This window comes from Dermacentor albipictus, chromosome 5, assembly GCF_038994185.2.
Source record: "Dermacentor albipictus isolate Rhodes 1998 colony chromosome 5, USDA_Dalb.pri_finalv2, whole genome shotgun sequence".
Taxonomy (NCBI): Eukaryota; Metazoa; Arthropoda; class Arachnida; order Ixodida; family Ixodidae; genus Dermacentor; species Dermacentor albipictus.
Window position 1 is genome coordinate 170,065,088 of NC_091825.1, and position 22,494 is coordinate 170,087,581.

Below are 22,494 nucleotides of genomic sequence, written 5' to 3' on the forward strand. Positions count from 1 at the left end.
ATTCCGGATCAAGCTACAGAACAGGTATTCGGCTTTAACTCGGGAAGAGGACCTTAGTGTTGAAGCAATAAACGACAATCTTATGGGCATCATTAAGGATTGCGCAATAGAAGTTGGTGGTAACTCCGTTAGACAGGAGACCAGTAAGCTATCGCAGGAGACGAAAGATCTGATCAAGAAACGCCAATGTATGAAAGCCTCTAACCCTACAGCTAGAATAGAACTGGCAGAACTTTCGAAGTTAATCAACAAGCGTAAGACAGCTGACATAAGGAAGTATAATATGGATAGAATTGAACATGCTCTCAGGAATGGAGGAAGCCTAAAAGCAGTGAAGAAGAAACTAAGAATTGGCAAGAATCAGATGTATGCATTAAGAGACAAAGCCGGCAATATCATTCCTAATATGGATGAGACAGTTCAAGTGGCTGAGGAGTTCTATAGAGATTTATACAGTACCAGTGGCACACTCGACGATAATAGAAGAGAGAATAGTCTAGAGGAATTCGAAATCCCACAGGTAATGCCGGAAGAAGTAAAGAAAGCCTTGGGAGCTATGCAAAGGGGCAAGGCAGCTGGGGAGGATCAGGTAACAGTAGATTTGTTGAAGGATGGTGGGCAGATTGTTCTAGAGAAACTGGCCACCCTGTATACCCAATGCCTCATGACTTCGAGCGTATCAAAATCTTGGAAAAACGCTAACATAATCCTAATCCATAAGAAAGGGGACGCCAGAGACTTGAAAAATTATAGACCGATCAGCTAACTTTCCGTTGCCTACAAAGTGTTTACTAAGGTAATCGCAAATAGAATCAGGAACACCTTAGACTTCCGTCAACCAAAGGACCAGGCAGGATTCTGTAAAGGTTACTCAACAATAGACCATATTCACACTATCAATCAGGTGATAGAAAAATGTGCGGAATATAAACAACCCTTATGTATAGCTTTCATTGATTACAAGAAAGCGTTTGATTCAGTCAAAACCTCAGCTGTCATGGAGGCATTGCGGAATCAGGGTGTAGACGAGCCGTATATAAAAATACTGAAATATATCTATAGCGGCTCCACAGCCACCGTAGCCCTCCGTAAAGAAAGCAACAAAATCCCAATAAAGAAAGGCGTCAGGCAGGGAGATACGATCTCACCAATGCTATTCACAGCATGTTTACAGGAGGTATTCAGAGACGTAGATTGGGAAGAGATTGGGGATAAGAGTTAATGCAGAATACCTTAGTAACCTGCGATTCGCTGATGATATTGCCTTGCTTAGTAACTCAGGGAATCAACTGCAATGCATGCTCACTGACCTCGCGAGGCAAAGCTGAAGGGTGGGTCTAAAAATTAATCTGCAGAAAACTAAAGTAATGTTTAACAGTCTCTGAAGAGAACAGCAGTTTACGATAGGTAGCGAGGCCCTGGAAGTGGTAAGGGAATACATCTACTTAGGGCAGGTAATGACTGCGGATCCGAATCATGGGACTGAAATAACCAGAAGAATGAGAATGGGCTGGGGTGCGTTTGGCAGGCATTCTCAGATCATGAACAGCAGGTTGGCACTATCCCTCAAGAGAAAAGTGTATAACAGCTGTGTCTTACCAGTACTCACCTACGGGGCAGAAACCTGGAGGCTTACGAAAAGGGTTCTGCTGAAATTGAGGACGACGCAACGAGCTATGGAAAGAAGAATGATGGGTGTAACGTTAAGGGATAAGAAAAGAGCAGATTGGGTGAGGGAACAAACGCGAGTTAATGACATCTTAGTTGAAATCAAGAAAAAGAAATGGGCATGGGCAGGACATGTAATGAGGAGGGAAGATAACCGATGGTCATTAAGGGTTACGGACTGGATTCCAAGGGAAGGGAAGCGTAGCAGGGGGCGGCAGAAAGTTAGGTGGGCGGATGAGATTAAGAAGTTTGCAGGGACGGCATGGTCACAATTAGTACATGACCGGGGTTGTTGGAGAAATATGGGAGAGGCCTTTGCCCTGCAGTGGGCGTGACCAGGCTGATGATGATGATGATGATGATTCAAATTTTTTAATAATGGATTTGTTATGAGGATTCCAAATGATGCAGCCATAATCAAGAATGGGGCAGATGAGTGTTTTATACATCAGCAGTTTAGTATCCTTTGGAGCCTTATGCAATGAACGATGGAGGTAACCGAGGCGCCTAAATGCTTTGTTACATATGATGTCAATGTGTTTCGACCATGACATGTCATGAGAGAAATTAAGACCAAGGTATTTAAATTCGGTTACTTCTTTAACATCTTGACCATGAAAAGTGTACGTGAAAAGTGATGGAGATGGGCATGTGGAAAGGGACATGGACACAGCTTTAGAGAAATTAACCCTTTATTGACGAGTGTTGCCTACAGGCAACACACCAAAAAAGAATTTTTTTCTTGTCGAGTTTAAGTATCGAGTACGAAGTTTCTAGCTAAATGTCTTCGGCCAACACTGAATGACAAGCAGCAAGCGTTGTTGGTTGTCAATTTGTTGGTTTAGAGCAGGAACACTGGTCGAGGAAGAAGTAGTTTGGCACGTGACTCACTGTCTTGTGCAAGCAAGTTCAGAGGAGACAGGCCAATGCAACGTATGCAGCTGCATTGGTGTCGCACATCTGATGTAAAGCAAATGAAATGGGCACCTCTGGTTCACATATGATAAGAGCTGTCTATACAAATGGAAAATAAAGCTAGGTGGCTTCAATGGGGTGAAGCCCACTTCCAGTTTCCTGCCTGGGGTTTTCCCTCTATTGCTGAAAAATTTCTGCAAAATATTTTTTCTTTTTGTTGATTATGCTTACTCTTGACATGTTTTGCATATTTAGATAGAACAATAAACATGTTTTCTCGGTATTTATATGTCTCGTCATTAAAGGGTTAAAGTTCATTTGCCATTCCTTGCACCACCTACAAAATTTTGCAAAGGAGTCATTAAGTCATGATCCATTGGTGTGTTAATATTATGATAGAGCACGCAATCATCAGCGCAAAGACGAATATTAATGGACACACAATGCGGCAAGTCATTAATATTGTTGCGCCCACAAAAGGCGTTACTTTGAAGCTGGGTAGAGTTAGAAGCAATGGCCTTGATCAGCTGAGCGCCTGTCGATTCAGCCAGCCAGCCACACGTCGTCTTATTCGTTCACCACTCTTCGGTGCCCCCGCATACTGTTTGTTGAGGCGTGAACCCACTATGCACCTAAGAGCGTAACATTTCCCTCCGCGCAGACGAAGCCCGCCGGGCAAGTCAAACAGGCTGTCGAGAAATAAAGGGCTTTAAACGGGCGACATGCGAAAGTTCAGTCTTTGCTGACCGTCGGCCATTTGATGTGAGACGTGCTATGCGGTAAGTTAATTCGCTGATGCGCTCCGTAATAACATAAGGTCCAACATAGTGGGCCAGCAGTTTTTCACATAGTCCACGTTTCCTGGTTGGTTTCCAGAGCAACACTAAATCACCAGGGTCATATATCACGTGTCGGCGTCGGCGGTTGCAGCGTGCCTTCGAGCGGTCTTGTGAAACAAGAGTGCGTAAAGAAGCAAGTCGTCGGGCTTCTTCAGCAAGACAGACTGTCTCTGATATACAAAGATTATCGGGGCTGAAAAACGGGAAGATGGTGTCCAGTGTATAACGAGGCGGACGAGCGTAAAGAAGAAAGGGACTGTAGCCCGTAACTTCATGCTTTTAGGTGTTAAATGCGTATGTAATGAAATGAAAGGTAGCACGCTGTCCCAGTTCTTATGATCTGACTCGACATACATGGACAGCATGTTAGTAAGAGTTCTGTTCGTGCGTTCCGTAAGGCCATTTGTTTGGGGATGATACGGGGTGGAATGTCGAAACCTTGAAGCACATAGACGAAGCATCTCTTCGACCACGTCTGCAGTGAACTGCCGCCCACGATCGCTGATGATGACTCTGGGAGGTCCATGTCGGAGAATGACAAAACGCAGCAGAAAAATACACACTTCGGTTGCAGTAGCCGATGGTATTGCAGCTGTCTCACTGTAGCGTGTTAAGTGATCGGCACACACGATAATCCAGCGATTCCCATCGGATGAACGCGGGAAAGGACCGAGGAGGTCGATGCCAACATGCTCAAACTGGGTGCTGGGGGGTGGCACTGGATGGAGTTGACCAGGAGGAGCACTCGTCGGACACTTATAACGTTGACACTCGCTGCAGCTGGACACATACTGGGCGGTCATCTGGCGCATTTTAGGTCAGTAGAACCTTTCTTGAAGGCGGTAGAGAGTTCGCGCAGAACCCAAATGTCCAGATGTTGGATCGTCATGCATAGCGCGCAAGACGGAGACACGGAGACTCTCCGGGACCACCAGAAGATATCGTGGGCCTGTGGTAGAATAGTTCTTTTTGTAAAGAACCCCATCACGTATACAGAAACGAGTGGATGGTGCTGATTGCCTTGCAGTAATGAGCAGTGGTTCTAAAGTTCTGTCTTTTTGTTGCTCAACCTTGAAGGTATTTATATCAGGAAATCCCGGCTCCAGTGATGCAATATAGCAGTCGAAGTTGTCCGCGTCGCAGTCCGTCGTTGGAAGCGGCATGCGCGAGAGGCAGTCAGCGTCGACGTGTCGGCGGCCGCTTTTATAAGAAACGGTAAAGTTATATTCCTGTAAACGGAGTGTCCAACACGCAAGCCGGTCCGACGGGTCACGGAGATTAACCAGCCAGCTGAGAGAATGATGGTCTGTCACCACAGTGAAGGGGCGCCCGTACAGGTACGACCGGAAGCGCTGTACTGCGAAAATAACTGCAAGACATTCTTGCTCTGTAACGGTGTAGTTACGCTCGGACTTACTTAAAGAACGACTCGCATAGGCGACGACGTGTTCTTTGGTGTTGACGCGTTGAATAAGGACAGCGCCGATGCCAATACCGCTAGCGTCCGTATGAACTTCTGTGGGAGCCGCATGGTCGAAGTGTCGGAGAATGGGGCGAGACGTCAGACGAGACTTCAGCTCACGAGAACTAGCTTCACATTCAGGAGTCCATTCAAAGGGAACGCCTTTCTGGAGGAGGCATGTCAGCGGATATGCGATGTTGGCAAATCCACAAATAAACCGGCGGAAGTACGAGCAAAGCCCTAGGAAACTGCGTAGCTCTTTTACATGGCGAGGTTGCTTGAAGGCTTCCACCGTAGCAGTCTTCGCTGGATCAGGTCGTATACCGTCCTTATCCACTAGGGGTCCCAGATCGAGTGTTTGGCGCTCTCCAAAATGGCACTTCTTCGAGTTGAGGACCAAACCCGCTTTGTCCAAGCAGTCTAGCACAAGATCGAGACGTGCGTTGTGCTCACTGAACGTACGCCCGAAAACCACTACAGTCGAACCCGACTATATCGAACCCGTTTACATCGAATTATTCCTTATATCAAACAATTTATGGACACGGTATAGTTACAATGAGTATATATAGCAAAAATTATGCATACATCGAACAAAACTAATAGCGACTCCCGATATATCGAACGTCAAGCGGCGGAAAGTGCCCCCGGAAGTTGGCTTTCCCTCGTGGTGAAGGGAAAACCCGGCGGCGCGGCTCCATCCAACCGCTCCCCCTATGCGACCGCGCTACCTCGGAGCCGCCGACACCTCCCTACAAAAAATGATCCTGGCCCGCCCGCCTGCAGCGCTTGCCCAGACAGCCAATCAGAGGCTCTTGTGCCCTCGTCATGCAAGTTGGCGAAAGTGCGAGTTGTCTCGCTGCTTATCTGATTCATTGTGTGCGCCTTCTCCCGCAGTGTTGCCGTGATGAAGCGTCAGAATTCGCCTTTCGTCGTGAAGCTCGAAATCATAAACCGGGTCGAATGCGGTGACAAGTCGGATGTCTCTGCAACGTACAAGATTCCGAGGTGCACTCTCGGCACGATCTTGAAGGGGGAAATTAGGGCTAAAGCGGCCTAACTCGCGACCCGGTGCCCGTAGTGCCCGTGGCGCCCGACGCGTATGCACGGCCGTGTACGAGTGGTTCATCCAAAATAGCTTCAGCCGTACCGACTTCCGCGTGCTCGGTGATGACTGTAAATTCTGATTAATGCGACGAAGCCGTTGTCGTTGTTGCCGAGGTTTGGAGCCAGCTGTCAGAATTTCCGGAAGCTGTTGACGAATCAACGGTGCGCGAGTTAGTGAGCGCAAATGATGGTGTCGCGACCACGGTAGAGCCCGGAAACGAAGACTACATTGCCGACATCGTGCCGAGCACAACTGAAAATGGGCACAACGAGGAAAGCAACGACCGTCTTTGGCCCACATCCTCCGAAGTGCGCTCGCACTAGTCCGGTGCTTCTGTGCGAAAGCGGAATGTTGCGGCCTCAGCTGCTCCGACTCCTTAGACAATTTGGGGAAGTGCGTGCCTCGCATGCAGCGAAATTGCCCAAGCAGAAGAAAATGCAGGACTAGTTTCATCAATGCAAGCTAGTTTCATCAATAAAGTGATTTTATAAATGGTATGTGCATTTATGACATCCAATTATTTAGCAGGCTTATATCGAATTATGCTCTGTATCGAACTGATAGGCGTTTTTTTGCGAGTTCGATATAGCCGGGTTCGACTGTACATCATCTAGATAGCACATGCATACTTCCCACTTCAAACCACGCAGGATGTTGTCCATGAAGCACTCGAAAGTTGCAGGCGCATTACAGAGCCCGAACGGCATCACATTAAATTCAAAAAGTCCATCTGGTGTTACAAATGCCGTTTTCTCCTTGTCTGCCTCGTCCATAGGAATCTGCCAGTACCCCGACCTCAAGTCAACAGACGAAAAGTAAGACGCTGATGAGAGGCAGTCGATAGCATCATCAATACGCGGAAGAGGATATACGTCCTTTTTAGTGATGGTGTTGAGGCGGCAGTAGTCAACGCAAAATCGCCATGAACCATCTTTCTTTCTAACCAGGATCACTGGCGCTGCCCACGGACTACAGGATTCTTGGATTACATTCTTGTTTAGCATTTCGTGGACTTGGTCATTGATCACCTTGCGTTCCGATGGTGAGACTCTGTATGGTTTCTGTCGCAGCAGTTGGGCAGATCCCGTATCTATGCGATGGTGTATACGAGAAGGAGGAAACAATGGTGGTCCCTCTTGCTGGAAGAAGTCAAACAGTCGCGCATGTTTTAGCAGAATATTCGCCACTTTGTGACGCTGCTTAGTGCTGAGCGACTTGTTTACCATAGTCAGAAATGAGGAGTGCGCCGCAGGGCAGACGTTAGCGAAATGACGCTCATCCGCAGAATCAAGGGCCTCTGTAAGAATGGCGAGTGATAGCACGTGATCTTCATGGTAGGCGGCAAGTTTCAGACCCTGTGGTAGTATTGCAGGTTCACTGGAACAGTTTACGGCCCATAAGTTGGTGCGTCCCTGAACAACTGACAGCGTGCAATACGGTATCAGTACATTCCTCTTGATGCAACTCAGGTGAACGGGCTCCACGGTAGCGTCAAACGTTCCGTCGGTGGTGGGGAAACAGGCGACTGAAACACACGTTGCGGATAACGGAGGCACAACGGTATCCCGGGATACACAAAGCACACTTTCACGATACGGTGGGCCTTCCATAAACGCAGCAGAAAAGCTCGTACCTACACTGATTTCACCCGTTTTGCAGTCGACGGTGGCACCACACAGTTTCAAAAAATCAAGGCCCAGGATTACGTCATGCGTAGAATGAGGTAGAACAGCGAACTCCGCGTTAAATATTTGACCACCTAAGGTTACGTCTACATTACACACGCCCACAGGATACAACAACTCCCCACTCACTCCGCGAAACGTATCGGCACGGTCCCAGCGAAACATCACCTTTCGTCCTAGGAGGCTTTTAAACGCCAGACTCATCACTGAAACGGTTGCTCCCGTGTCCACTAAGGCCATGGATGAAACCCCGTCAATTAATACAAACACCTTATTCTTAAACATAGAAATGGATGGAGGTATCTCTGTCGACAGTGAAGATTGTCCAGCGACCTCACCTCCAACGGCCGCGCTGGCTAGTTTTCCAGAGGTGGCGACGGGTATCGACGCCGCGGAGAGGGCGATCGGCTTACACGAGGAGCGGGTGGTGGTGTCAAGCTGCGATCGGATGCTGGAGAACGGTTCCGCAGCGGCTCCGGGTGCTGGTGAGGCAAGCTTCCTAAGTATGTGTGCGAGAACAAGTGCAAGAGTCGGCTTTTAGTGACAGATGCGGTGTTTCCACTGGAGCTTTTCTAGAAATTCTTTCAATGTACTTGAAGTCGACGCTGATTGGGTGGAGAGATGGCGTTTTTCTGCAGAAATCAGGCATTTGCATTGGCTCAAAGGTTGCCCCTATTCTTAGCAACATTTACCTGAGTAAGGTTGACAACTGCTTTGAGAAAGCCTTAGGTGATAGCGTTATCAAGATATTTCGTTACGTTGATGATTACCTGATTTTCTGCAGTAGGGAAGAATTAGATTCCGCTGCTACCTCAGTAAGTGAGCAATTTATACTTTATGGGGGAGGAATAAAGTTTACCAAGTAATTTCCTCAGCGACGCGTAATTCAGTTTCTTGACATTTCCTTGATCTTTGAACAAAATCATGTTTGTTGGCAGTACTCCCCAATATCTTCGAAGCCGTTGCTAAAATTTCAATCCAAGCATTCTAAATTAGTAAAAAACGGAATTGCCATGTCGTGCCTTAAGTCTTCCCTCACAAGATCTTGCATGCACAAAATGAGCGCCAGTTTTAATGCGCAGGTCCGGTGCCTATTAGAAGCAGGTTATCCTAGTGTAGCGGTGGCCAATGTGGCTGAGCACCTAAAGAGGTCGGTTTCGAGAGGGACGGACGTGATTACAGAAAGCAGTAATAGCAAAAAAAGAGTAGTGGCTATTCCGTATATTCATTCAGTGTCGCACAGGCTTAAAAAAGTTGCAAGTAGATATGATGTTAATGTTGCTTTCACTGCTCCCAGTAAGCTAGGTAAGATATGCGCTGCAGTACAAAATAAGGAGTGGGTAATAGGCAAAAAACGAACAGATATTTGTCCAGTAAAGCACAATAAGAACAACAGTTTTACTGAATGTCGTATGGGTGTGGTTTATAAAATTCTCCTTAGCTGTGGCCAGTTCTACGTAGGGCAAACGGGACGGTGTATCAATCAGAGGCTAATGGAGCATAAAAGGTCGTTAACCGGTGGATCGCCTTCTAATCTTTCACTATATTGCCGAGATTGTAACTGCAAGCCAGAGTTAGATGAGTGCGCGATATTGTACAGGCATAAGAATGAAGATACGCATCTTATGGTAGAGGCATGGCATATCTATAATGGTGGAAGTGCGTGCGTGAGTCACCCTTCGATAACTTTACATAAGGAAGAGATTAGGTGCCTTAACAGTTATCTCTCACGTAGACCAGCACGTGTACCCGATTGACACGTTGTGTTACCATTCCTGAGCATGCGCAGATGAGTTTTGTGTCTTCTTTCATTTTTCGCCTCAGTGCTCCCTTCAGTTGATAGTCGGCGCTCGTGTTGTCCACTTCTCTACTCTTGTGTCCTGTCTGCACGCCTCACTTCTATTTTGCATAATGAATCCTTACCAACTAGCTCAGCTTTCTGTCGTTCTAAGTGAAGAGTTATCCTATGTGAACACAGAATGAAAATAGGTGTTAAAAGCGGAAGCAGTCATAAGTGAATCTGAAAGTGCAACGTCATTAACAACTAAACTGTTAGTTGTACTGTTACTTGGCACTATTGATTTCCAGAACACACAAGGGTTTGTTTTTATTAATTTTGGCAAAGTAACAGCATGGCAGAAATCCTTGGCAGATGTCAGTTTCTGGCAAAGTTCCTCCTTGGCATCATTGAACTCTGCAATTTTGACAGGATTACCATTTCTTTTAGTCTTGTGCAATCTTGAAACACGACGCGATAAATGCAGTAGTTCTCTTGACATCCACGGTGAATTGATATTTTTCTTTTTGTTTTCAAGGGTACAAACTTGTTTATACATGTTTCAACAATATGCTCAAAAAACCCTATGGCAACATCAACATCACTGTTCAAAGATAATTCATGAAACTTCTCAAACGATTAGCTAAGTGTGTCGGTAATTGCAGCGTCATTGGCGTGGTTAAAATCACGAGAAGTGCAGTACTCGATCCGCAGTTTGAGAAAAATACAGCAAACTGAGAACAGTATAGCTTTGTGGTCAGAAATCTCGTCAGTAACGCAGCACTGGAAGCCACTTTCGAAAAAACTTGAGCTAAGAAAAACTAAATCTAGGACATCCATTTCCCTGGTATACTCGTGGACAATCTGTTTAAGACTGAGTGATAGGGAAAGGTGCAATAATTTTCTTGAGAGAGACACGTCGTAGCCGGTAATGGTGAGAGAGGGCCAGTGAATGCCTGGTGCATTAAGATCTCCCATGAGTATTATATTTGATGATTTCAAATCATGCAAGATGTTGCTAAGAAAACTGAACTGATCATCACAAGAGCCGGGAGGCCGGTAAAACACTCCAATAGTGCACATGACCTTTCCAAATAAATCTTGCACAAAAGCAATTCAATTTCACATGGGGTTTCCAGAACTGAAAACTTCAGGTGGCATTGTATATAGAGGGTGACATCGCCGCCTGTTCCATTTGGTCTGTCAACTCTTACCAACATGTGTCCATTTAACGCAACTTCAGAGTTGTATATGCCGTCATGTAGCCATGTTTCCCTAATGCCTATAATATGGAGGGAATGAGCAGTTACTAGAGAGATGAAGCTGGAAAATTTATTGAGAAGACTTCTTGCGTTAATATTTAATACACGGAGGTCATTGGTTTTGAACGAAGTAGTCAAAACGGAGAGGCAGGTGTGACACTATTTAGTGGCGTGTTACGAGGTACTTTCTCTAATGTATAGAAGCACTGTTCCAGTTGTAGCGAAGTTCATCGATAAATATATGCTCAAACCGTATGCGTACCGTGCACCCGTTGTTCCTAAAACTCTCAGACGCTTCCCAAAGTTTTTTGTGGATATTGCAGACACATAGTCAAAAACCTTCTGAGATATGGTAATCGGTTTTCTTAAGCTTGTGACCACTTTCTAACACCGAAACTTTCTCCCGGTAGTCCAGAAGTTTCATAATTACGGGTCACGGACAGTCACGTGAAGGCCATCCAAGATGATGGCATCTTTCTATTTGAGGACAGCTCATTTTAAGTTTATCTTCAAACCATTTTGCAATGTTTGAGGACAGGCGTTCATTATCTTCATCGGAGGATTCTGGCAGACTGTGTAAGATTAAATTGTTCCTACGAGCATGGTTTTCTAATTCGTCATTTTTAGTTCAAAGGCTGTGAATTTTGTTTGTTAGATGTGCGAGTTCACTGTTAAGACTGCCGCTTTCGGCGGCAGGCTTATGTGACGAGTACTCCAGAGCGACCAGACGTGATTCAATAGTCTCAAAACGTGTATTAACAGATTGTTGAAAGTTTTTAATTTCACTGATATCCTCAACTAATCTTTTCTGTCCGTTCAAGAGCTCAGCGAGCGTTTCAGACGATGGTGGGTCAGCAAAACCTTGCGAAAGGCTCAGATTTTTTGGGGGAGCGAGGACCAGGATTGCTTTCAACATCACCACTCTGTAACAATCTACTAACATAAACAGCAAGCTTTGAGTACAAAGAAATATAAGCGAAGCATCTGCGAGAATGGTGTGGGCAAGGGAGCAGCAGTAAAAATCGGATCATCAGGGTGAATGCAGGGGGCATTCTGAAAGTAATATACTTGCTTAAGAAATAGGCAGCGGTAAGTATGGTGCTCGTACTGCTGCCACCTTGCCCACTGAAGAAGGAAGGATCTGGCTCGGAATTTATAGACATGATCGTTGACATCATGGGACTGGGCTTGATTGTGAATGGACGGTTCAGTGTGCCCGCTATGCCCGAGTTGCGGGCACGTGTGGTGGTAGGCAGATCAAGATAGTGATCGGTAAGGGAGATAGGACAGTTCGTACAGCAGCCAGCAGAATCACCCAGGGACGATGGCAGCGATTGCACGAGAGCTGTGACGTCAGGAGAGATGACCGCAGCACATTCGAAGTGGCAACAAGCGAGGAAGGCGATCCACGTAAGAAATAGGCAGCGGGTAAGCATGGTACTCGTACTGCTGCCACCTTGCCCACTCATAGAGCCAATACTAAAAACTATGCATAACAGCTACTTAACTCTCGGACTCACTAGCAGATTTTGTTCTATTTCTCGAACATGACACACACGTGCATTGTCGCAAATTCACCACAAACATGACGGCCGTAACCTCTGCTTGTCCCATAGACATGGTTGTCGCCCATCACCTCAGTTTCGTGTGATTCTTTCTTTGTGGTGGCTGACGGGTTTTGACAGTGCATTGGTTGGACTTTGTGGAGAGCAGTTCACAAACAGCACTGTCCCACTGCAGGTGACACTATCAGCCGCGGCAGCAGAGTGGATGCGAAAGTTTCGCAGGCTTTGCTTAGTACTGCCAATGTGAAGATGTCGTCGACATGGCATGAAACCCTATGTTTAAGTGCTGACTCACAAATTCAGCAACATGTTTTTTTGTGATAGAATTATTTTTATCCTTTTTCTTCGATTGCCCGATAATTCGTAAATTTTTACGACCTACAAGAGTTGGGCACCGTAGTCTTGGAGTCGAGCGTCACACTGAGGGTTTGTGGCATGTACTTAAAGCATAATTATTATTTTTTTTTCCAAAATAAGAAAAAGTTTGCATAAGACTAAGGTATGGGCTGTGCACTGAAAAATTCTTATTCAGTGTATAAATGCACAATGTATCATGTCATTGTGGGGCATCACGCTTGTCAGCTGTAAGTGCTTCCTGGCCTTAAGAGACCCATAACTTTCAAAGTTGTCTAAACACTATCACACAGAAAAGGATGACACTTAGCAAGTGTGATGGTTGGGAAAGAGTTATAAGATATTTTAATTTCGTACCAAAGCTGGTCTCGGAATGCCAGACTTGTCATCTCAGACACTTTTGCCACGTCAAGGCTCAAAGCAAAATTTGCTGGCATAATCATGTAGCAATAAGGCTAGGTATGAGAATATGATGAAAGATTGTAAAGTGTGCATATGTGTCGTCAGGTCCATGCAGGGAATGGAGGTTGGCTCCACGCCAAAGATTCTAACCAGTACTGCTGCTCTCATAGCCCTTGAAAGGGCCTGTGCCCTGTATATAGGCTCAATGGTGCCATGTAGGTTCCTTGACCTCTACATCAATGAGTGGGTGAATGAGTCAGCCTTGTCTTCATACTGTTACGTAGAAAGACGCAGACGACAAGCTATGTACAAATATATTTACAAGGAAAATACGCTGTGCTTGGCCAAGAGGCAACAGCCCGCGCTAGCTTCTAAATCGTCGTCTTCGTCTTCTTCCTGCTCAGCTCTTCGTCAGTGGGAGCATACCCCGTAGCACTACCCCCGGCGGCAAAAGCGCCGTCCCGGAGCGAGAAAAGGCTGGACTCTGAAGCAGTGTAGTAGCTCTTGAGCCTACTGACGTGCACGACATCACTAGACGCCAGAGTAGATGACGAGGTTGAGCTCACAGGAGCAATTTCATAAGTCACAGGCGTCACCTGGCGCAGCACGCGGTAGGGTCCTGTGTATCGCGAAAGGAGCTTCTGTGAAAGTCCGACGTGACGAGAGGGCGACCACAAGAGCACGAGCGCACCAGGCGAAAACTGCACGTCACGGTGGCGGGCGTTGTACTGACGCTGCTGAGTGGTTTGCGAGTCCGTCAGTCGAGCACGGGCAAGCTGGCATGCATGGTCGGCGAGAGCGATGGCGTCGCGCGCATACTCGCTTGTTGAGATCGAAGCAGGAGGAAGTGCCGTGTCAAGGGGCAAGGTCGGTTCGCGACCGTAGAGCAGATAAAAGGGAGAAAATCCGGCGGTGTCGTGCCGGGAAGAATTATAAGCGAATGTGACGTAAGGAAGCGCAATGTCCCAGTCGCGGTGGTCCTTGGAAACATACTTTGACAGCATATCGGTAAGAGTACGGTTTAACCGCTCTGTCAGGCCATTGGTTTGAGGATGGTATGAGGTAGTCAGCTTGTGTTGAGTGGAGCAGGAACGTACAATGTCGGCGATAACTTTCGAGAGGAAGTTACGACCACGGTCAGTGAGCAGCTGTCGCGGGGCGCCATGAAGTAAGATAATGTCCCGCAAGAGAAAGTCCGCGACGTCAGTGGCGCAACTGGTAGGGAGAGCCCGCGTGATAGCGTATCGGGTGGCGTAGTCAGTTGCGACGGCTACCCATTTGTTCCCAGAGGATGACGTGGGAAAGGGACCGAGGAGGTCTAATCCAACACGAAAGAATGGTTCCACAGGGACAGTGATCGGCTGGAGATGACCGGCAGGTAGCACCTGAGGTGTTTTCCGACGCTGGCAGGTATCGCAGGCAGCAACATACTGTCGGACGGAGCGAGCGAGACCAGGCCAATAGAAGCGGCGGCGGACGCGGTCGTACGTGCGGGTTACGCCAAGATGTCCTGCAGTAGGTGCGTCATGCATCTCAAAGAGCACAGTCTGTCGTAGATGTTTTGGCACGACAAGAAGAAGATCAGATCCGTCAGGAAGGAAGTTCCTTCGGTACAGAATGCCGCCCTGGAGGACATATCGGCGAACGGATGCGTCGGTAGGTGTAGAGCGCAGACGCTCGATGAGTACTCGCAGCGATAGGTCTCGGTACTGCTCATCGGCGATGTTAGCGAAGGCAGACACAGAGAAAATGCCGTCGGCGGTACTACTGTCGGCGTCGTCAGGCTCGTCTACCGGGTAGCGAGACAGGCAGTCAGCGTCCTTGTGTAGTCGGCCAGATTTGTAGGTGACAGAGAACGAATATTCTTGGAGGCGTAAGGCCCAGCGACCAAGTCTTCCTGAAGGGTCTTTCAATGAGCATAACCAACAAAGCGCGTGATGGTCTGTGATAACGGAAAAGGGTCGGCCATATAAGTATGGGCGGAACTTCGCAACCGTCCAAACTAGGGCCAGACACTCACGCTCAGTGATGGAATAGTTGCGCTCCGCGGGTGAGAGGAGCCTGCTGGCGTAAGCGATAACACGGTCGTTGCCGCGCTGGCGTTGTGCCAGTACTGCGCCAATTCCGTGACCGCTGGCATCAGTACGAACTTCGGTAGGCGCAGAAGGATCGAAATGGGCCAGAACGGGAGGCGTTGTGAGAACGTCGATTGCAGGGGCCTCGTTATCGCCCCACTGGAAAGGGGCGTCTTTTTTCAAAAGCTCGGTTAGTGGTCGTGCGATGGCCGCGAAATTTTTCACGAAACGGCGGAAGTAGGAACAAAGGCCGATGAAGCTGCGCACATCCTTGACACACTTCGGAACAGGAAAGTGCGTAACAGCATGGATCTTGCCTGGGTCCGGTTGCACTCCGTTCGCGTCAACGAGATGCCCAAGGACGGTAATCTGGCGACGGCCGAATTGGCACTTCGATGCGTTCAGTTGCAGACCGGCGCGACGAAAAACGTCCAGGACTGCCGAGAGGCGCTCGAGGTGCGTAGCGAACGTTGGGGAGAATACTATGACGTCGTCCAAGTAGCACAGGCATGTGGACCATTTGAAACCGTGAAGAAGGGAGTCCATCATGCGTTCAAAAGTGGCAGGAGCGTTACATAGACCAAACGGCATTACTTTGAATTGATAAAGACCGTCCGGAGTTACAAAAGCAGTCTTCTCGCGGTCGAGATCGTCCACAGCAATCTGCCAGTAGCCGGAGCGGAGGTCAATAGAAGAGAAGTAGCGAGCACCATGGAGGCAGTCAAGGGCGTCATCGATCCGAGGTAGGGGATACACGTCCTTTTTGGTAACCCTGTTAAGGTGCCGATAATCCACGCAAAAGCGCCATGAACCATCCTTCTTTTTTTACCAGTACAACCGGTGACGCCCATGGACTACATGACGGTTCTATGATGTTATTGGCAAGCATTTTGCGAACTTCAGCGTGAATAACTTGACGCTCAACCGGTGACACTCGATACGGGCGGCGATGAATAGGAGGGGCATCGCCGGTATTAATGCGATGTTTAACAGTTGTAGTTTGGGCCAAAGGACGATCGTTAAAGTCAAAAATATCGTTGTAGGAAAGCAGAACGCGGTAGAGCTCACGAGCGTGCTCGGACGGCATGTCGGGCGCAATCATTTTCTGTAAGTCGGCGATGGTGCAAGTTGTCGACTGAGATGGTAGAGGAGGATCGGCTGAATTGCTGTCTACCTCAATAGATGCTATTGAGTGATCTTCGAATGAGCAAAGTTGGGCCAGAGACATCCCGCGTGGCAGCACTTGTGTCGTCAAGCCAAAATTGACCACTGGCAGGCAGACGCAATTAGCCGTAATAGATAAAACGGTATGAGGTACCGTGATCCCGTGTGTAAGGAGGACGTCTTGTAGAGGAGCCGCGATATAGTGACCGTCGGGCACTGGTGGGGATGACACTAGGTCAACGTAAGTCAGTGCCGTAGGTGGCAAGCGAACAAAGTCGACGGAACTGAGCCGACTGGGGTGTGGTTCAGCGGGATCCAGACCAGGCAGGTCAAGGCGGAGAGTACTGGCGGAACAATCAATGAGAGCAGAATGTGCGGAGAGGAAGTCTAAGCCGAAGATGATGTCGTGGGGACAGTGGGCGATGACTGTGAATAGCACGACTGTTGAGCGATCGGCGAAGGAGACGCGGGCGGCACACATACCAATTACGGGGGCTGTTCCGCCATCGGCGACACGGACAACAAGCGTCGTGGCGGGCGTGATTATTTTTTTCAGGCGGGTACGAAAGTCCGCGCTCATTACCGACAAATGCGCCCCAGTGTCTATAAGAGCAGATACAGGAACACCGTCGACTTGCACGTCAAGAAGGTTCAGATGAGTGGGCAACGTCAGTGGAGGATTTGGCGGCGTAGGGAGCAATGCAGCGTCACCTCGAGGCACTGCATCATTCAGTTTTCCGGCTGGGAGCGGCGTCCGAAGGGAGTCGGCGAATAGGAGCGACGGGGCTGGGGAGAGCGAGATTGTCGTCCTTGGGGCGAAGGTGAACGAGAGTAGGGGCGGTTCGGCGCAGGAGAGTCAGTGGCGGCATTATCGGAGCGTGCGGCATAAGGACGAGAAGGGCCACCCGAGGGGCGGGAATAGGCAGTATAAGCAGACCGGGTCGGGGAAGTCCAGCGACTTCGACAGTGCCGAGAAATGTGCCCGATGCGACGGCAGTGAAAACAAATGGGCTTGTCGTCAGCAGTGCGCCATTCAGCTGGGTTGCGGAAACGTGGTGGGTAAGACGATGCGGGACGGGGCGGAATCGAAGAAGCCGGATGGGTATCAGGGTGATGGGCCGAGCAGATGGTGTGAAGGCCCATGTTTTCGAACTCCTGGCGGACAACTGCCTGGATCAGGGAAACCGTGACTGCCGGTGCGTTGGTGGGGCTGGAGTCGAAGGCAGCCGGATAGGCGGCCTCAATCTCACGCCGAACGATCTTGGTAATATCGCCGGTGGTGTTGGGACGAGGAGCGTCGGCACAGGAAGAAGTCGCTGGGGTGTTGGGCAGACGGGCAAACTGCTGATCGATACGTCTGCTTTTAGCGAGTTCCAGGCGGCGGCACTCTTTGAGAACAGCATCCACCGTCGCGACGTTGTTGAATACGAGCAAGTTGAAGGCGTCATCGGCAATGCCTTTGAGGATGTGGGATACCTTGTCCGACTCAGGCATGTGTGCATCAACTTTGCGGCACAGAGCCAGGACGTCCTGAATGTACGTGACATAGGGCTCTGTTGACGTCTGCACACGGCCGGAAAGCGCCTTCTGCGCGGCAAGTTTGTGACCGTAGGGGTTGCCGAACAAGTCTCGGAGCTTTTGCTTGAACGAATCCCAACTGGTGAGCTCCTCTTCGTGCATCCGAAACCAAACTCGAGGTGTGCCACCGAGGTAAAAGACTACGTTGGCGAGCATGATAGTGGGGTCCCACCGGTTATTGCGGCTGACGTGTTCGTAAAGGCTGAGCCAGTCCTCGACGTCTTCCCCATCTTTTGCCGAGAATACGCCAGGATCACGGGGAGCGGAGAGGGTGATGTAGGTCGTCGAAGTGGCAGCAGGTGTCGGAGCCGGTGGAGTCGGGTTGGCGTCGCCGGGAGCCATGAAGGTAGGCTCGACGTACCGGCCACTGCGAAGCTCCGTGACGAGGTACAGGGAACGTCCACCTCCACCAAATATGTTACGTAGAAAGACGCAGACGACAAGCTATGTACAAATATATTTACAAGGAAAATACGCTGCGCTTGGCCAAGAGGCAACAGCCCGCGCTAGCTTCTAAATCGTCGTCTTCGTCTTCTTCCTGCTCAGCTCTTCGTCAGTGGGAGCATACCCCGTAGCAATACGTTTAGACCACTTTTACTTTTCAGTTATTTGAGGGATTATTTCTAGTCCAAAAAAAAAAGTTCATAAGCAGCCCTCAGTTCAGTTTGGTGCATGCTTTGTTCACCATTCGTGTCAACTCAAACCCTCAAACACCCACTTTCTTTTGTTGCTTTTACATTTACTGTTCACAATTTCAAGCTTGCTTCTACATGCAGACAGTGGTAAGTTCTGAGATCAGTATATATGATTCTTCAAAATTTTCACACTTTCACCAAAATTACTATTTACATGTGGGTCATATCGCACTTTTCATTGGCTGGTTTGCGACCTCTTCATTTATTTACTTAAGGTGCAACTCTAGCAATTGTTACTGTGATAGCAACTACAAGGACACTATAGACACATTCAAGGCATTGTTGCTGCTGTGATGTTCTAGTATCAATGGCGAAAGCGTGGCTGTGCCCTGAATAACATGAATTTCTGTGGTCGTGAAGGTGAGAGGAGTGCTGGTGTTTTGTTTTATAGGAGTGTTAGAAGGTATCCAGAGGCACAAGCAGCGCGTACTCGGTTTGGCTGTCGGGATGAAGTGAAGTGGATGCACTGCCGCGGTCCTCTCGATCAGCTCTGTGGCGGCAGTGCCAGCGCAGTGTTCTGCCTTCTGCTGCTGGCGTGAGCGTTGTGCTAATGCACAGCAATGTTGCTACCGAGCAGCTGTGTCGTTTGTGTAAACCGGTCTGAGCAGAATGCACAACAAACGTCAAGCTGAAACTACACTTTCATTTGGCGCTGACAAATGCCGACAGTCTTATATGATGTCGTGCACTATCAATGGATGTTGCCTGCAAAGCTGCTGGTGGCACCCCTCTATAGGGCAGCATTGTGAGACACCCGAAAGCTACCAGGGGACAGTTTCTACTGCTCAGCAGCAGCAGCAGCTTTCTGTGCTGCGTTGCACTGTGTCGCCTGGTGTCTCGTTAGAACACTGTATAAGAAGCTTAGGCATTGTGAAACCTTTCTACCGATGTCATTGCTCTACCCTTTAACCCTTTTAGAAACGAATTTTTTTGCAAGAACCATGCCCCCCGTGGTGAATTTTTTTGCTTTCTTTTTTTATACAGTTTCCATTGTAGGAAATGATTAAAAACTCATGAATATAGCAAAAGCTTATTGCAACCAATATCTTGCCTCAAAAATGCTTTACTGACAGCAACAGCGTACACATAAAATTGTTATACAAGACCGAGAAAAAATGTCTAGCAATATTTATGGCTATCGATTTGTTGTTCCAAAAACATGTTTCATTGGAAGAAGAACCACTTGAGTAGTCCTCGCGACAAGAGACGCCGCATGCGGTGCCGTACATGTACATCGAAAACCCTCAAAGGGTTAAACAAAACTGCCTTTTGTTTTTCCAATCATGTTAGCAAAGTGGCTTTAGATTTCTTTGTGCCTTTTGTCATGCACTGGGCAGGCAAGTAAGCAAGCAAGCACTGCAGCAAAACTGTAGCCATAGCCAACGAGGCTGTTTCCCGTGATGTTGGCTTCAGATGCATCAAGAACGGAAGCACTGGTGGCAGCATCTTGAGACAGAATGTTAAGCTACTACAAATTTTCAACTTTCTTGCTCCACATGGTTTTTCTCTATAGAATCAATAAAGCAGAAATCAGAAGACTTTTGATGTTTCTGCAGCTCTGAACTCGCTGACTCTGACAGTAGTTAGCCCGAAGATTACTTTCAACGTCCTCAACTTTTAAAAGATTTTTCGCTATCCTGTACATATTCCCTGAACTGTATGATTGATGATGGTTTTGGCAGCAGCAGGGGCATGACAGTGACGACAGAAATGTAACAATGACAAGGGTGGCAACATGACGGCACACCACGGCTAAGCAGCAGGGATAGCACTGTTTTGACCTCTCGTCTGCTGTCGCACTAAAATGTTGCATGTGGTTTCTGCATCCTAAATTACAGTGGCATAGCACAATGGAGCAGTCAGACAGAACAAACACTTTTGAGCATTGCGGCTCTTTGTACTCACAAATTATAGTGCAGAAAAACATAGGCAGACGGAGGAAGTAATATGACAGACAAGCGTCCTACCTGTCTATTTGTTTCTGTGGTACAATTCGTCAATTCTTTAATTAAGCACTGCACTGCTCTCACAGTAAATGATTATGCTGAAAATTGTTTGTGCCAGAACACTAGCAGGTAAGTTGAGCGCTCTAACTCGCGGCAATACTTGCCAACATGTTTGAATGCGCTTACTATGAACATGAACCAGCGCTTACTATGAACAAGAACACGGCAGCTAGGAGAAATACCCAATCCATTTGAGAGTACCGATCGGGAGTGCACATGCGTTCCTTTCAGATTACATTGCAGGAAAATTACAATTCTTAGTTATGCTGTTTCGCTCAAATCATCAAAAGGGCTCAGGTGAATATACATGGCAAATTCTATTAAGATTTGTTCACCCAAAGAAATGGCTGGGATTGCCCTGTAAACCAACAGACTGTCTGCTCGGATAAAGCCTCATCACCGCTATGGTGCAATATATAGCATATTGTCTAGATGTATTTGGCTGCTTTCTTTGAAATCTACCAGTGTGTTTAGAGCCTTCAATCTTACTTGCAGGTACTATGGCCTTGAGAAAGTGGAACCCAAGCTAATGAACATCTTCCTCTCAAATCTTGTCAATAAGGCTTTGCGCACACTGCAAGACTCCTACTGCCTAGAGGTAGACTCGGTGGGTGATTTTTGTTTGTTTGTTTTTGTTGTTGTTGAACGCTGTTGCTCGCAGGATAAGTAGTTTTGAGTCCCTGTTGACAGCTTCTTAGACTGGCCTTCTTGTGCACAAGGAAGGATGTGGGCTGCCATGTAATATTGGTGATGTCTCACATACCAAACCTGAACCTGACCTATGAGGACATCGTAGCTGTAGCCTCGTTTTGACCACCTCAGATCTTTTAGCGTCCGCTTACATGAATGCAGCAGCATTCATGTAATATTTTTTTTGTGTGTGATTTTGCACCATGCCTCATTCAGCTCCATGCACACAACCAGGTGGCTAGAATTTGGTTACATATATTGTAGTTTATCAGATTTATGCTGAATAACTTCATTTTAGACTCCCACTATGGTATATCTCTATTTAACTAATAGTATATCCTGGACATTGTTAGAGAGTTTCAGAATTGGGAGCCCAAAGCTTTGGGTCAGGTCCCCAAGACACATTGGGTTGGCTGCTCTTGGGTACAGAGAACAAAGATAGAGTTAAAATTTGGGGTGAATGAAGTAGCATCGAGCTGGGTGCTCAGCTCGATGCTACTAAAAAAGGCAAATCTTTAATTTTATATAAAAAATTGACACTTACAGAATGCACATGCGTGGTACTTGGCATTCTTGCAGTTCACAGCTATAGGCTTGACAAAACTTTGTCTGTCTGGCTACACAATGTGAGAGACTGCCAAACTGCTTGGCACAGCTCTCACGAGCTTGTCGACACGGCCACAGAAATAGGCAGACGAAAGCTACTTATATGCAGATGGAGGTGGTGGATGAACACATGGGTATACACCTGTTTGTGTGGTACTTACCTTTTTCAGTTAGCGAGGTGGCTGTGTATGAACTGGATGATCAGCATCAATCAGTGCATCTTGTTGTAGCAAATACGTTTTCCGCATGCCTTGCAGAAGGTTTTTCATGACAAGGGCCATTTTGCATCATTCTCAATTGAGCTTATGGCATGCACTTCATACATAATAGCTACGTCGTCATCAGTCGTGAAGCGTGACTGCACATATGCATGCCAATATGCTATGGTTGTCAGTTCCATGCATACAAAAAGAATATTTGGTTCTGACTGGCTTCAGCTTGTTCGTCCAATTTGTTCGTACAAGCCAGTTTTCATTCTTGTGTCAACACAAAACCAAAACCCAAAAGTTGTCTTGGTTTCTGTACGTGTACATTCGTAGCCTGCTATTTTCTTGGCTCCCCATCTTTAAAACTCTCTAGTAATAATAGTAACAGGTAATAACAACTGTTATGTACATTGAAGAGTGAAGCCAGAATTTTTGCT

At 47.5% G+C, this 22,494-nt stretch overlaps 1 protein-coding gene across 2 annotated transcripts in view; it reads left to right on the forward strand.

The window, feature by feature from the left end:
- LOC139060239 (activating signal cointegrator 1 complex subunit 3-like) overlaps positions 1–22,494 on the forward strand; it is a 462,385-nt gene that overhangs the window by 330,458 nt on the left and 109,433 nt on the right. For both annotated transcript variants that reach the window (XM_070539311.1, XM_070539312.1), the window contains one exon: positions 21,051–21,162. In XM_070539311.1, coding sequence (XP_070395412.1) covers positions 21,051–21,162 — 112 coding nt within the window. The remainder of the gene's footprint in view (positions 1–21,050; positions 21,163–22,494) is intronic.